Raw genomic sequence first — 17,935 nt, 5'->3', positions numbered from 1 at the left:
AATACACACAAATATATATAGGTATCATGTTATCTCTGTCAAATTACAAATTAGTATAACATTAGTAAATGGAAATTTTCACTTTCTTAGAAGGTGTGATTAAAATATTCTTGCTATTTCTTTCTGGCAGTAGCCAGTCAAATCTCTTAACACTAATCTCCTAATACTGTTTCAGTCCAAAGTATTTATATTGTTTTGATATTTATAGTACTTTAATTTTAATTATTAAGTTAATTTTAATTATTAAGGTGACATATTTAGTGTTTATTTTATTCTTATTTTAATAAACTTTAAAATTAATGAGTATTTAAGATTTTTGATACTTAGGTTAAGATAATGGAGTAAAGGCTTATTGTTCTACTTTCCTTTATTTATTACAAGAGAAATTAATAATATAGATAAACTACATAGCTCAAAAACACAAATGGTGAAGTACTTCTGTCAAACATAGTCAAGTCTGGAGAAATGAGGAAGCATGGTAAATACCAACTAGCCTCTATCCACAATCTTCTATCAATACCAATTTCACAAAAACTATCTGCTAACAATGTGAGAGCCCATCCCATGGTCCTTTGATGAGAAGAAGAAAAAATTTAGAGTCAAGAAGGAGACTTGGACAATATGAGATATGACTTTGTAGAAAACCAGTTAAAATGCAGAAGTTGAGCACACGGTACTGAAAGAAAGGCAAAGCCAAGCCCAATGCGAATGGCAAAATTGCAGGGTGGCCTCCATAACCTTCACTTCCTGGAGATACTCCCATGATTATGTTATATCTCATGACAAAAGGAATTTTGCCAATGTAATTAAGGTTACTAATCAGTTGACCTTAGATAGAATAATCAGTTGGGCCTACCTAAGTAGATGAGACATTTCCATCAGGAAATTTTCTCTAGCTGATAGGAGAATGAAAGAGTCAACAGACCACTGCTGAATTTGAAGGTTGTGACGGCCATGTGCAAAGGCTGGCAAGTGAACTGGGACCCACTACTGGCAGCCAACAAACAAGGACATGGGGATTTTAATCCTATAGCCCACAAAAAACTTAAATTTTTTTTTTTTTTTTAGAGAAGACCATTCTAGTTAGGTCCTTTTTTTTTTTTTAAGATTTTTTATTTATTTATTTGACACAGAGAGAGAGAGAAGGCACACAAACAGCAGGAGCTGCAGGCAGAGGGAAAAGGAGAAGCAGGTTCCCCACTGAGCAGGGAGCCCAATGTGGGGCTCGATCCCAGGACCCCGGGATCATGACCTGAGCCGAAGGCAGAGGCTTAAGTGACTGAGCCACCCAGTCGCCCTCAAAGAACTTAATTCTGTCAATAAAACTGAATGAATTTTGAAGTGGATTCTTCTGGACAGTTTCCAGAAAAGAGCTCAGCCTGATCAAAACCTTGCTTTTGTCCTGTGAAGTGGTAGGCAAAGGACCCAGGTGAGTCTGTTTGGACTTTTTACCTACAGAACTGTGGCCTAATAAACAGGGTGCTAATGAAGTTGCTCAATTTGTGGTAATTTGTTACACAGCAGTAGAAAACTAATACATCTAAAAACCACCTTTATTATGAAGCAGGGCTTATGAAGAAAAATGAAAAGGGAATCTCATAAGGACTACAGAGAGCGTCTAACTTAAAGAGATCTGCTGTTTACCATCCAGGTCACTAGCATATTGAGAAGAAATAAAAACTTTTTTGATAAACTATTCAAGATAACATCCACATAGAGGCTGCTGAATGACCCTGGTACTTCCCATTTGCTCTTCTCCAAACATGCAAACTCTAATCTTTAGCAGTTAACTAAATGATTAATAATCATGTAGGGTCTAAAAATAGGATATATGTAAAATAAAATAAAACAAACTGCACATTAACTGTTTAATTATTGACAGAAAGAATATAATCAATTAGTCAAAGAAAGAAAGAGAATCTTGATCTTCAAAGAGTTACCCAAGGAAACACAGAAGTACTTTTAATTAAATAGTTGTCCATAGTCTGAATGACATTACATACAACAGGGCCTCTCTTTTTAAGAAGAATCAAACTTAAAAAAAAACCAAAACCCTCAAAATGTAATAAAAGAGCTCAAAGGTAACTAGAGATGAAAACTATTATATTTAAGATTAGCAAGGAAATGATGAGAAGAGAAAATAAAATTAAATAAACAAAATACATTTTAAAAATATATTTCCAAAACAAAAAAAATGATATTCACAATTGAAAAAGTTAGGGAGATTATTTAAGCATTAAGAAATCAGACAATATGAAATAAAAATGATACTTCAAAATTACTATACAGAAATTAATAAATATGGAATTGATACAAAGCAAAGCCACATAACTCATGGGACACAGAAAAAGTGAGACAGAAAAAGATAGTCAAAGATAAGAGAGAAGAAAACACTGTTGAAACAGAGTAAATTCAAGCATGAATCTGCAGATTCAAGGGGCTTGTGTCCTGGGGATATTAGTTACAGTGTGATCAGGACCAAGATATAATCTAGCAAGTTTCTAGAAGAAGGGACTACATTGGTCCTCAAATCATTAAAGGGAATCTCAGCCTAAGATAAAAATATTCCATAAACCTCAGACTTCACTACAGTACCATCTGATACTAAAACAATCCAACATTTTCACCAAGGTCTGAGAAAAAAAAATACAACTCAAGAATTTTATACCTATCCTTTACTTTAGAGGCAGTGAACAGACATTGTTGAACACACAGGCCCTTGCAGAAGAATCAAGTCAGTGACTAAAACCAGGCAAGCTTGAGAAGTAGCCCCTACTTGTTCTTCACTTTAAGAATTAGCATTAGCTTAAGATATTTTAAATGTTTCACATTATGGAAACTCTGTTGGAACCTACAAGACAAAACAGAATGCATTTTTTTAACCTACTATTTAATCAAAACATATGGAGCAATGAAAAACGTGATGCTTAATAAAAATTAAATGGGACTCTGCATAAGGTAGCTAATTAGCACCAGGTGCAGGAAACATTAAGTGCTTGTAGGAGGGAGAAGATTACCTCAGGTCATGGGGTAACAGCTTGTCCAAAGAAGAAAGTCTGCAAGGAATAAAATTATAGGTTTCCTTCCAAGACACACTCAGGATGCCTTTTGCAGAAAAGTGGATCTTGACATGAAAGGGTTCATATATAATACCTACATGTTTTCTGATTAAGAAAAAGAAAGCCTGGAATATTTCCAATATTAAGTTAAATTATATACAGCACATAAAGTTTTCCAGATTTCAAGGTGGGAGGGAGGGTGGTGGTATTCAGAAAGATCAGTTGCATTATTCTGTAAGTAATGTCTGCTTTATAATTTGCCTTGAATGAGTTTTTCAAATATTCACTTTTTATTGGACCCCTTGGTGGTCTCAATAATGTGTTTTAGAGCCCCTTAAAAGAAAACTACACTTCAGGTCAAAATGGAACTTTCTATAATGAGGATATGTTTAATTTTTGTGTTTAAGCAGTGAAAAGATTGGAAAAAAACAATGTCCCCATAGATTTTTGTTTAGAATACTGGCTGCTTCTTAAAAATAATAATTAAAAAATGGGAATTTTGCCTCAAACATATATATTTCTCAATACCTACAGACTCTTGTGTGGCCAGTTATATTCTTTCATCCGAAGGAAACGTACCTTTGAGTCACTAACTAAGGAAATACGTAAAGTTGTGTATTGTCAGTTTGTTTGTGATATTTTAACAAGTTTTTACCTGATGCCCACAGCTTTTAGCTTCCATACGGGAGGCAGTCAGCATCTAGCATATGGTCTACATGATAGAAAACGGAGCAGGGCTCAGCTTCACTCCTAAGGCAGCTGGTAGATTTGACAGTTCTCTTCCAATTACTCATCATGTTTTGAGTTGCTGTAGGAAAAAATGTGTTGCCCATCTCCAAAATAGATGTTCTTTTTTATTTTTAAGCTTGGGAAGGGCTTCCAAGAGAAAATAAGACAGATGGGTATAGGAAGCAAGATATTTATTCCATTTTCTGCTGTCAGTTCCCTTATCAGAACTTATCAGGAGAGTTTTCCAAATAAATGAATATTTCAGCATTCTTAGTTAACTCTGTCCTAGGATGTACTTTTGCTTCTCATACAAAGAATACCTTCGGGATAGTAAAAAGTCGAAGCCTTAGAAAGGGCTGGCAGACTTTTAATAATCAAAGTGGCATTTGTCTGAATTTTGTGGTAACCAAATTATGGAAGTTGCATTAAAGGACTTCTTTTGAAACACTGACTTCGCCAATGAGCAAGTGAAACCTGGAGAACAGTTTTCTCCATTGGCAACTATGTAATTGTCTGCTTTCAGTGATATTTCCCCCACTTGAGGATCCTGTAAGTTGAGAGTTTTTCCTGCAATCTCAAAAGTAGACCAGAAGGTGTTTATTCCTACTGCACATTGCATAGTGTTGCCAATTATTTAATTCAAATGCAGGTCATAAGAGTTATCCATTTAGACAAAACTCCCAGTTTGGGGATTTATAATGATTTCTAAATGGGCTTTCCACACGGACTACCAAGTTCTTGTGGTTGTTTTCTTAATCCTGTATGCAATGTAATGATTGATTTCTGAAACTATAGATATTCTGGAATTTGCATATATTTCTAATTTTCTTTCAAAAGCTTTCCATAGGAATTATCCCTTGAATTTTCTCTAAATTTTAGATATTTGGTACATATTTCTTCACCTAATCTATACTGGACTTCAAAGCTGGATTTTCTCCCCTTTCTGTGATTTCTTCTTTGTGGAATACCCTTTATGTTATTGCTAAGAACTTCAAAGTTGAAAACTTGCATTTCAAACCACTAACAAATATTAATATTAATGTACTTTGCTAAGAGCTTCAAAGTTGAAAAACTTGTGTTTTAGTCAACTAACAATATTAATATTAATACAGTTTTCTACTATTTGACTATTTAATTTATGATTTACTTGATTTGTATCTTCTGACCTTATAAAAAAAGTTGGCATATCTATAGCTCCTGAATTAAAACTCATGTAAAAAGTTTATGCAAAGAAAAAAGCAAGCTAATTTCCTCATTATCCACCTCATCTTTGGTGATCCAATAAAAGCATATCCAACATTCAGTTTCCAAAATTAATAGCAGTTGTCAAGTTTAAAGTATAGTTCTTCATATTTCTGAACATTGTCATAAGTCATTGGAGATAGGTTTATGAAATGACAGACTTTCCCAGAATAAAATACAATGTGTCAAGAAGCTATTCTTTAGTTCCAGTCCAATGGGAACTTAAGAAATCATTTAAAACAAGAATAAAAACAGAAATAACTTTGAAATGCCTTGTAGGTGACAAGTATATCTCAATGCTCCCTGTACATCACATTTGCTAATCAATGTAGATCTCTTTTTTTTGTTATTTCTGTGTTTGAAATGTATTGGAAATTATGAACATATTATTTTCTGTCCTGGAAATTTCTGAGATAATATAAATCAAGTGGTCATGGTTTATTGGCATAAGGTTTCTATATGTAAAGATCTACAATTTAATTGTCATTTTTCCTTTTAACTTGCAAAGTTATCTAAATATCTCCCATTCACTTCTTAATTTTAGATGTCATACCATAGATAGGTAAAGTTATCGTTAATAGGAATTTGTACAAATACTAAAAAATAAGGCTTAAAATGTAACCTATTCCCCTATTTCCTAACATCCCCAATTGTAAAAAGCATGATCAATTTAATAATTGTGTTTAAAGAAAAAAACACTGCATTTTACATTCAAATTAATTGTAAGCCATAATTGTGTTTCAAAAATATAAAAATACAAAATAACATATGCTTCAGAAATTAAGAATATGTTAACCAATGTTGACATACAAAGCGTTTTTGCATATAAAGCAATCTTGAGCTTATTTCATTCCTGCAACAGCTTTGATAAGTCAATATTACTCTCTCCATTTTATAGATGAAGTGACCTAGGATCAGGGATATTAAACAATTATCAAAGGAAGTACTGCTCAGAAAAAGCAGACCAGAAACTCAGATTGGGAAACCAAAGTTCTAATTTTCTGTATTTGCTATCTATGCAAGAATATACTACATAACAATAAGGTTTGTAAATGTTTCAACTAATGGAAAAAAAATGTTATGAGTGGACCAATATATATCAAATGTCAACGTCAAGTCAGTGTATTAAGAGGGCTTTGGAAGTTAGATGGACCATTTATAAACCTTGTGTCAAATGAAATAACTTATTCAAGTATCTTTTGATATATTAAAAAAGCACTATAGTAAATTCATTCATTCATCCATCCAACCGTCCATTCATCTGTCCGTCCATCCATCCATCCATCCATTTATGCATCCATCTGTTCATTTTCTTATAACACAATTACCAAGATTTATTTTATTTAAACACATTTGTTGGTTGGTTAAGCTAAACTTTAAAAGAGATGCAGAAAGGTTATAAAATCAGTGAATTTGATAAGGTCTTACTTTCCAAATGTTTACAAATAATTACCACCTAAATTACTACAAATGCAAACTGTTAACTTCAATTTTGTACAGTCAATGAAGGATGAGAAATATTAAAACCACACCAACTTTTCATGCCAAAGAACACAACTCATCCTTCTCTTTTCTTCTTAGTGTAAGCATCTACTTAGAACAACTTGAAGCATTCTGCCAAATTTTGTTTAAATAGGAAAACAGATAATAAGTATACAGCAGTTAAAAATGCCATTACAAAGCAAGGACTTGAAGCAGTTTAAAAATCAAAGAAGTGCATCAAGTAATCAAACCTTTTTAGTTAGTTCCTAATCACTTATCTTAATGAATATCAAGCATAACTATTAAGTAATTATTTTATATATACAAGAAAAAAGGAATTATTATGTTTATGTCTTTAAGAAAGGTTAGCAGTTTCTAGTATTAAACATTCATATATTATTTTCCATGAAAATAATTACCTATTCATTCTTACTCTTGTAGGTCACTACAAAATGGCTTATCAAAGTGATGAAAAGATCCGGAGCAACTTTCATGGAAGATCGTCCCATAATATTTTAACGTGGATGAATAAATATATTTCATTCTATCAAATCCTACTATGCATGAGTTATGAAGCATTGTACAAAGCCATGCTAAATGGATAGAAGGATGGCTACTTACCAACAGGGCGAGCTGTAGACATTACAATGGTGTGGTGAGAACATAAAGAAGAAATTAAAAAAAAAAAAAAAGAAAAGAAAATTATCAGAATGCATGATGTGTAATGTTAACATTTAAGTATGGACAGTAGAGTGATCTCTAGTCTTATAATTCAAGTATGAACAAGATGTCTGAGTTTGACTAAAACTGAAAGTTATAATTCTAAGAAAATAATTATTTTCATTCCAGAATTAGCTCTTTGTGAATTGAGAGATATTTTATGTAAAGTCGTATTGTCATCACTTACTATAGTTCTTATTTCAAAGAACTTTTTAAATACCCTCTATTACCCCAAAGTTAAGAACCTGATGAATATAACTATTCAAGTCACAGACTAGCAAATGTCATGTCAATAAAAGAAAGCCTCACTGTCTGATTTAAATAGCAATTGGATTTTAAGCATGGTTAGTCAGAACCATTACAAGGACTACGGAAAAGCTCCTAACGCTGCTTTTCAGCCAGTAATAAGTTAAGATCACATCACTTTTCAACCGTGGACAGGGTGGATGAAAATATAACAAATATGTTGGAACATCCTTAGAGATTTCAACTGAGTAGCTCTCTAACTACTGTTAAGTTTCTTTTCTTTTTTCTTTTCTCTTTCTTCACTTCTTTCTTTTTTCTTTTTTTTTTTTTTTTTTGGCAGAGGGCAGGAAACAATGAGTGACAAGTTGATCCTTGTTCACACTGAGAATGGCTTTCAAACTGCTGCTTCAACAAATTATTATTATATTTTTATTATACCATAACTCAATCACTAAAATCAGACTGGCCCTGTTATTATACACAGCAATTGTGAGAGACACACATGGGCTCAATAATACTTTCTTTAAAGAATAAAGCCAAATCAATTTAGATAGTAAACCACTTCATATAAAAGCAATGGACAAATATAAAACATATGGTGCCATTATTCAAGTGAAGAGGAAATACATTTAATAGCGTTTTAATTATTATGAATTCTTATATCCAAAATATAAACTTACACAACAAACAAGTGTTTTGCCCACGTCCCCGTGGATAAAGCTCTAGGGTGCATACAACATAACTCTAGAATTTAGGGTAGTTTTGTCTTCATGATGCCTCATCGGACGCAATGAGATAGATACAGCCACTGAAACCATCTTTATAGGCATCCATTCACTCAACCGATACATCATGATACTAGCTTTGTGCATTCTCTGAAACCATAAGGAGTTGCCTCTGTAGGAGATTCATGGTCTTACAATATTATTTACAATGAAAAGGGGGAAATTCAGATAATTCGAAGAAGAGTAAAGCAATCATAGCAGCAGGATGAACATTCTAGCTCAGTGATCCCCTAGTGTGTCCCACAGCCTATGAGGTGTTCACCATAGCAAGAGGAAGACAATCAGAAAGTTGCCCAACCCACAGTTTCTTTCTTGGGGGCAGGTGTGCAAAAAAAATAACAACCAAGAACAAGACAACAGACTAACATCATAAAGTTGTGCCTCATTCAAAAGGTGTATGTCTTAATTCTGTTAACGTCCGGTAGAAAAAGAACTTTTCCTTTTGGTTTTGAATTTGCATTTTTCAGGTGCCCTCGCAGGCAGAATCCCCAACATAATGCTTCGTTTAGAAACTGAAAGGCATTTTGAATCTATTGATATTAAAGAGAGAAAAAGAAGAAACCATGGCGAAAAATTGGGCTTAAAAATATAAAATATATTTCTATTTCACTTAGTGTAGAGTAATTTTATTTAAAAGGAAAAAGAAAGGTTTTATTGCCCTATAAAAGCAAGATAGTTTTTTCCAATGAAGTCTTAATTTATGCAAAGCCAATTTGAATAACTGAAAATGGGAAAAATGTGTTTACAAATATGCGGTTTGTGTTAACTCATTTTGGACCCATTTAAAAACGCTCTATTAGATCATGAATTATTTGACTAGAATATAAACGCTAGGAGGTCAGCTGTTGTCTAGAATTATTTCTTTCTAATTTTATGTTTGTCAAGTCAGCAAAGGGAGCTACTTGCTGTTAAGTTTAATTTTATAATCTATTTTCACCTTATTTTAAAGTAGAAAACAACTAAGTAAATTTCTGTTTCAGATTTTGACTATAAAAGTCCTTTCCCTTTTCCCCAACTGGACTTCACGATAAAATTTTAGCAGAAACATACCAATTAAACTTCTTGTTTTTGTTACATAGCAACATTTTATCTGGAAAAAAAAAAACCTAGCAGGTGGATGTTTTCAAAATCAGCAAATTAAACTAAACTGTGTCCCTGCATTAAATGGATGAAAATGGATGTGGCCTCTTGGTCAGTTGACCCTGTTCTAATAAAACAATCTAGGGAAGGGCTAAACATTTCACGTATGTGCACAGAAAAACGAGCACAGAAAAAAAGTAAGTCGTAGATAATATGCTTTTTCTCCTGTTAACCTCTTAGCATGAGAAGTTCCAACTGCTCTTCCTAATGATAAAAAATATTTTTAAACAATATTTTACTCCACATTCTATTGTATCATGGAGATTTTCTTTTTCTTTAACCCTATTTTTGAGGTTTCAGTTTTAGATGAGTAATAAATACATACCACACAGATTAAACTCTGTAATCCATCTACAGGACACAGATTAGGGGAGAGACCATTTAAGGTTTGCTGATTTAAAAAAAATCCTATTAAAAACAAAAAAACTCTATTAGTTTTTTAAGTTAGCTAGAAACATCCATGTGAGAGGAGCATGCTTTGTTAAATGAAATGTTAAACCTGCAACTTTCAACAAATTTTGAAAACAATTAGCTGGGAAATATCTCAAAGCAAACAGACCACTTCACGTCTCATTCATCGAAGCATTCAAGTATAAAAAGAACCCTGCTGCTTCTATAAACAAACAACTCCTCACATTTTTCTCACCATTTGTTTAGTCAGCAAATATTTTTTAAATGGAACATTTCTTGGTGGGTTGTTTATTTTTTTTTCCCCACTCACTTCAGAAACAACAAATAAACAAGCTTTGGGGAAAATTTGGTCAGGTGAATTGTTTTCCCAAAGGGTTGCCTAGTAAATGAATACATATAAATATATAATCACCTACAGAGAATGTAGATTCAATGTAGTATGTGGTTTACAAAGGCTATCGGATTTTGATACTATATAATCAGTCTGTGTATTTGATTGGTATATTATGACAGCTTTTGATGATCTGTTAACTCATGAGGAATGAAGATGTTTGTAAGCAACTAGCATGCCGATTTTGTCTAAATTTGTTTTGTATTTAAATTCACGCTAGAATGTCCTGATGGGGGAAAAGATGGATTCGGTGGAATAAAAGTAGAGCGATTGAGAAGTGTGGAATCATCAATATTTTCCAAGATGTCCAAACTGCGTGTCTCCTAAGAGTTACCTCCTAAGAGTTACAAAATAGGTTTTGTTTTTTGGTTTTTTGTTCTACGATTTGGTGCTAAAATCATAGATCAAAAAAAAATGATGGCCCCCATGGAGGACCAATACGAAAATCCCTGACACATTTCTCACCCATGCAAATTCCTCCAAACCTTTTTGCCAATCATATGAAAACTCCTGGGAGTAAAGCTGCACAAGGGTAGGAGGTGCGATTACACAGGGTGAGATGTAACTGAGACAGGGTGAAAGCTTGCGGCTGACCTTCTCACAAAGAATGACGAGAGGAGGCATCGGTTATGGCGTTGGAAGAGAGGTGGGAAGACTGAGCAGAGGATGTGGTCGCCTATCTCTGTCTGACGTTCTGTGAGTGTAAATGATGCCATGGGTGATGCCTATTTGGTGAGAATAAGTGTGGATGTCCACACGGTACCACTTGGTACCCGGGACTCTATGATTTACTCATGTGGATCAACACTCACCACCAGGAAGTCCGTTAATTCATTCTACCTCACTGTGGGGTTAAGTAATGCTTTCTTTCACTTACAAGCAATTCCAGGGAGTCTATAAATGAACGTTATTCCATGAATGAAAAAGTGCATGACACCCAGAATGTGAAAGTTATTACAGAAGCGACACTGACTATTTCAATTATTTAAGGCCAATGAACTTCACAAATCACTCTCTAAATCAGATTTTCTCATTGTGGGAGCTCATTTGTATCCATTTTTTACTTTGGAAGTGGTGTTGGTTTTATTTATTTTTTATTGTTGCTTTTTGGATGCTGAAATAAAAAAGGATTTCAAACTAGTACTCTCCTGGAATAAACTGACAAACTAGTAAACAGAAAGCAGAGTACCTTTAAAATTGTGACATTTAAAAGAAGTAATACTTCAAAACCGTGGGTACATAAAAGATTGGTATAAATCTTTTCTATTCTTAAGATTTAATTTTGAAACATCTTCGCTATTATTTATTAAATAAAAAAATAATTCCCTCAAATATTCATCCCTCTGAACCCAAATTTGAAAGCAATTTTATTTCAATTAATAATAGAAAGGACACAAAATCTAGGCATCTTAATAATAATAATAATAATGATAAAAGAGTGTAAGCTATTGTTTTGACTGCGAGTTCACGTACCAATTTAACCAAATATTAGTCTCTTGATTCAATTGCATTTCACATCTTAAGCTTCTTACCTCGGACTGTGAGAGAAGCAGAGGCTTCTACTTTTCCAACCCGATTCTCAGCAATACACATATAGGTGCCTTCATCTGTACTCATGGCCTTTTTAATTCTCAGTGTGTAATCATCTTTGATGTCATACCTGTGTAGAAATGAACTGGTTTTATTAAATAACGTATTAGATAAATTAAAATAACACTACATTTTCATCTTCATTTTCCTTTTTTGATTATCATATTTTAACTAAAACAAAACACACGGGCACACATACATAATATTCTGCCACAAAGTGCGATTGTTAGATTCAAGGTGTTACTAAAAAGATCATGAGTTTCATATTGGATCTCTTTCAGCCTGATTACCAGCTACCCATATTTCATATATGTATTAACAATTCTTACTGCATCAAAACTATCAAAGGCATTATTAGCACTTGGACTTTTTTTGGTGGCAGTTCTTAGACAGTAAGTAAGGAATAGTGTATATTTCAGTTTCTAGGTGAATTATATTTTACTATTTTGTAAGTTACACTGTACTTCAATATATGACTTACTTTTGGGGCATCTTGAATCTAGAGTTGAACTATATTAAAGGAAAAAATTATTTTTTTCTCTCATTTTTTGGCAAATTGACACAAATACATTTGTTGAAAGAATTAAGAGGGGGCTGAGTTTTAAAAATTAGCAATATTAACTCTTAATGCACCAACATGCTTGGGAGTGATTTCTGGACACCCTCAGTTCTTTCACATGCATTTATTTTCTCACTTCTACTTTTTTAACAATTAGACTAAGACACTAGTTCATAAAAAGATTACAAAATTTTAACATGAATCTGTTGAAATACTTGCATATAAGAATATGCTCTTATTAGATTCTAAGAGACTACAATCACACAAGCAAAATAATGAAGATATCTTTTTTATCTGATCTTTCCTCTTGATTTTCACTGACAGTCTTTGTTATTTCACACACATACTTTTGCAATAACTTTTGATGGATCATATTGTCCTTCTCCCTCATATGTATCATACAAATAAAACTGTATTTTTAAAATATTGCTTTAATTGGTTCTATCTACTCACAACTAGCTGTGATTTCCTATTGCTTTCAGGACACAGACAACATTTTAGGCTTACAGTGAAGACTACTATAATCAAATTTCTTCTACTTCTGGCTTTAGCTAAAAGATTAATAGCTTAAGTTTACTACAGTGTAAGTAGACCTAATAATCGTTCCATTTGATAGAAGTTTACATGACAAAAAGCAATGTCTATGAACCAATCATGCCAACCAAACTTAGTTATCATGCTCTATCCTCCAATTATAGTGGCTATTTTTCTGTCAGCACATTTTTCAGTTAAACTTCTGCTGATTTAAAAAATGTCATAAGCTGTTAGAAAAGCTTTCTCAAACCCTTGTTTGAAACCGACCATAACAACACTTGACAATGGTACTAACTCTCTCCTTGGAACTTAACTGCTATACAATCATGGCGCACTTGCTTACACTTTGTACCATTCGTCTATTTTGATGAAGGCAGAGATCCTGCCTGCTTCACTCACTGCTATAGCCTCAGCCCCTAACATTGAGCTTTCAACATCCAGTAGCATAACTAGATGGTGAAGAGCAGACTCTGGAGCCAAATGGCCAGAGTTTCAACCTTGGGGTCTACCTCCTCCAATCCGTGTAAAAATGGACAGCATACTTAAACTCTCTGGGTCCCAGTTTCTTCATTAGCAAAATGGTGCAGATGATAACACCTATTTCATGAATTGAGAGTGACCTTTGAAGGAGACATTATACAAAGTTCATAAAACTGGCACACAGAAAGCACAACGCATATTAGCTATTTTTATTGTAACTCATAGGATCTCAAGAAATATTGGTTGGATATATGATGAATATCCTTTTTTTTTTTAGATTATTTATTTATTTATTTGACAGAGAGAGATCACAAGTAGGCAGAGAGGCAGAGAGAGAGGGAGAAGCAGGTTCCCTGTTGAGCAGAGAGCCCGATGCGGAGCTCGATCCCAAGACCCTGAGATCATGACCTGAGCCAAAGGCAGCAGCTTAACCCACTGAGCCACCCAGGTGCCCCTATGATCAATATCTTGTTTCTTACTGATATAAGGGTCAACCAAATCTAAATGGCTGCAAGTTTGCAAATTTGCCACATTTATCTATTAAGGTTTCCTTATGAGCTACATTTATAACTTAGGGCAAGGACGGGGCTGAAATGCATAAGAGAGTAATAATGCATGCAAACCTGCTCTGCTTAACTCAGCCAATTAAAAACGAGAAAAAAAAATGATTTTGATGATGGGCTCAGAAAAGTTGCTGGTGATATATTTACTGTCTAATAAAAACCATATTTCCAACAGTTAGTCTATTTCTGCCGGACATGCTTAGCTCTGAGATAAAAGGATTGAATAAAAATAATGTATTTTGTAGACATTTCTAATTTATCTCAAAAAAACTGGATTCTGGCTAGAGTTTGGTCATGGTTCTTGTTTAACTTGGTAAAGTCTCTTCAGAGCTCTCTGAATTTTTATCAAAAGCTAAAAGAGGGGAAGATAAACTTGAATGTCTACAAAGTCTTCTCTGGATCAAACACACATGAAGACATTATTCTGAGTTAAAAAAAAAAAAAAGACACGCATGATTTCTGATTTGTCATTGAGGAAAAAAATAAAAAATTTTATGTTGCCTCACAGTTTAAACAAACAAACAAAAAAGACTCACATGCATTAGTTCACAGCAACCTCAAAATAATTCTCTTGAGGGGCACCTGGGTGGTTCAGTCAGTTAAGCTTCTGCCTTCCGCTTGGGTCATGATCCCAAGATCCTGGGATGGAGCCCGACATCGGGCTCCTCGCTCAGAGGGGAGACTGCTTCTTCCTCTCCCTCCGCCCGCCTGCCTGCCACTCCCTCTGCTTATGCTCTGTCTCTTGCTATCTATCGCTCTCTGTGTGTCAAATAAATAAATAAAATCTTAAAAAAAAATTATCTTGAATCTGAAACTGTCATTTTACAGAAGAGGAAACTGACCCTTAGTTAAGTGAAATGATTTGCTCAAAGTCATTTTACTACTAAAGAGAAAAATCAGAATTCAAATCTTGAACTCTGACTCTCAACCTGGCACTTTTTCCACTCTGCGTACATACCTCTTTCCTACAATAAAATACTTTGTTGACATTTTTTTTTAAGATTTTGTTTATTTATTTGAAAGAGTGCACAAACCCATGCACAAAAGCTGGGGAAGGGCAGAAAGAGAGGGGGAAGCAGACTGCCCGCTGAGCAGGGAGCCCAGATGCAGGGCTGGATCCCAGGACCCTGAGATCATAACCTAAGCCAAAGGCAGACGCTAAGCCTACTGAGCCACCCAGGTGCCCCCGTTGAATTTTTAAGTGTTAACTTAAGACATATATGCCACATTATCTGTATCAATTGGATAGAAATATAACTTTACATTCATCAAACATTTAGTTATACCTTCTGGTAAATTTAACCTCAGGCTAGATAAATTCATTATATAGGGAACAAAATGGTAGATAAACAGGGTGAGAGCTATTTATGTCTTGCTCTAGTAGGTAAGAACATTTACTTATAAATTACAGATGACATAATATTTGAACCTAAAATATGTCTGAAATCAGACTTACTGAGATTTCTCATTTCTTTAAGGAGTATTTAAGAAAGCCAAGAATAGGAATGGGAATACTGCATCGGTGTTTTAATTTTCTTTTGTTTTAAATTGGTTTTTGCTTGTTTAAAACCAAGGGATACAAGAAATGGTACACTGTACTCTGTGATTGCAATTCTGTTTTCATAGGAAAAATGAAAAATGAAATACATCTTGGGAGGAATAAAATGAATTAATATTAGCTACTAATGAAAGAGACTATCTTTCAAAGATACCATGCTATTATAAGAAAATAGTGATAAGAAAATAGTGAACATATTTTTTTTCTAACTATAGACAGGGTTTCAGAAATAAGTTGTAAAACTCTGGATAAGAACAATGGTGCTATGGAGATTCTTGTAGAATATTTATAAAATTCCAACTTGGTACAGAAAGTACATACACCAGGTAATAGGCCCATTTACCGTAAAACAGGCAAACTTTGGAGTAGGAAGAGGTTGGGAGTGATGATTTTTAATGCTCTTCCCCTATGTAAAGTGCTTCATCACTGGAATTTGTCGATGCTCATTAAGTATTGTCTCATTTCCATTTACCTTTGAAAATCATTGATATCTGAGAAAATTATAATGAAAATTTAATTATTTTAATTATTTTATTCAAGAAATCCTAACATTTAAGGAGATGTACATGTCTCTTACATGCCAGGCACTGCATTAAAATTGGGGAGACATGCCTTCAGATTTTGTCTATCAGGGCACCTGGGTGGCTCAGTGGGTTAAGGCCACTCCCTTTGGCTCAGGTCATGATCCCGGGGTCCTGGGATCGAGTCCCACATCGGGCTCTCTACTCAGCGGGGAGCCTGCTTCCTCCTCTCTCTCTGCCTGCCTCTCCACCTATTTGTGATCTCTGTCTGTCAAATAAATAAATAAATAAAATCTAAAAAAAAAGATTTTGTTTATTTACTGGACTGAGAAAGAGAGACACAGAGCTCACGCATGGGGAGTGGCAGGCAGAGGCAGAGGGAGAAGCAGGCCCCCACTGAACAAGGAGCCTGATTTGGGGCTTGATCCGAGGGATGACGACCCTGATTCCAGGGATGATGCTTAACCTACTGAGCCACCCAGGTACTCTAGGGGATATATGTCTTCATAAGGCTCCAAGCCCAGGGAAATGATTCTCAACTGGAAAGGATGAGATATGACTCCACACAAAAGTCTATCAGAACTATCTCTAAGACCTTCTCCAGCTAACACCTACCTTTCCCCAGTCTAAGGTTTGATATGCACACATTTCCAAGGGTCATGCTGTCTTACCCCTCTTAGAAATAATGGCTACAATACACTAGTCCTGATGGGTCCCATCACACAGCGTTATTGTAATTTAAAAACAAAACAAACAACAACAACAATAACAGATTTGAAGACTCTCAGATATCCCAGGGTGTTCAGAATCTTTAAATTCTCATTTTTTTCACTGGAACTTTGCCTGAGGAAAGATTGTAAATATTATCAGCATTATGGATTTATATAAAATTATTTTGAATATATATAAGGTGACTGAATCTTTCCATCAAGAAAAACCATTCTGCAACCATCCATCATCATCCTTTGAATCCTATGTGCCACAATCTACCACCAGTTTTCCAACTTAATTCTTATGATGAGTGACCTCTTCCATTTTTTAACATCTCTGATCTGTATTAGAAGGTCTCCTATAGATGATAAAACAAAAAGACTTCTTCCAGAAGTTTCTACTAATCCATTACTTCCTGGGCCAACCAGAAAAATGTACTCTCTGTCTTGCATGACAGCCTTTTGCGTTTTGCATTTTTTATGAATTTTCTCATTTTTAGGTCAACTATTTCTAACCATAAACTGTATAATGTGATAGAATTATATAATCTAAGGGTTACTGGAAGAATGAAGAGCATCAATACAAATTCACTGGTTTATATATCTAAATACGATTAAGTGTTTCTACTATTTGAAATCATCCAATGATTTCTCCTTCAGTCACTCTGAATAAAACCCATTTTTATGATCTTCGAGGTTTTAGATAATCTACTCCTTGCCTACCTGTCCAACTTCATGTTCACCCTCTTCTAACCACATGATCGTTCTTTTCTTTGTTTAACATAACTACCTTGTTACCATGGTGTCTTTGTACTTCTGTTGCAACTTCATGGAATGCCCTTCTCTATCTTCCATTGTTAATTCTTCTTGACTTTTAAGATTATTTAAATATTCCCTCAAAAATATCTTTCCTGCTCAAACACTGTGAAGTAACTTTCTACCCACCAGTGAGTTAAAAATTACTTTTATTTCTTTTTATTTTCATATCTCCTTGTTACTTTTATTATTTTTCTCTTTGAAGCAGTATCTCTTTCAAGTTTTTAGTTTCCTTGTTTACTGCCTTTCCAAGAGCATGTGTGCTCCATGAGAACAAGTGCTAAGTCTCTCTTTTCCCAAACTATGTACCCCAAGTCCTATCAAACAGTCCTTGAGATCTTGAATATATGTTCAATGAATGCTTACTGAATGAATGATGCAACACCCAACAAATGCCTG

General features: G+C 34.3%; 1 protein-coding gene across 1 annotated transcript in view; it reads right to left on the bottom strand.

The window, feature by feature from the left end:
• Positions 1-17,935, bottom strand: part of ROBO2 (roundabout guidance receptor 2) — a 584,467-nt gene that overhangs the window by 117,524 nt on the left and 449,008 nt on the right. The window contains exons 6-7 of the mRNA XM_080815165.1: positions 11,738-11,865; positions 7,134-7,145 (exon numbers count right to left, since the gene is read on the bottom strand). Of these exons, the coding sequence (XP_080671291.1) occupies positions 7,134-7,145; positions 11,738-11,865 (140 nt within the window). The remainder of the gene's footprint in view (positions 1-7,133; positions 7,146-11,737; positions 11,866-17,935) is intronic.

This window comes from Martes martes (genome assembly GCF_963455335.1).
Source record: "Martes martes genome assembly, chromosome: 1".
Taxonomy (NCBI): domain Eukaryota; kingdom Metazoa; phylum Chordata; class Mammalia; order Carnivora; family Mustelidae; genus Martes; species Martes martes.
This window is presented reverse-complemented; position numbering and strand designations above follow the sequence as displayed.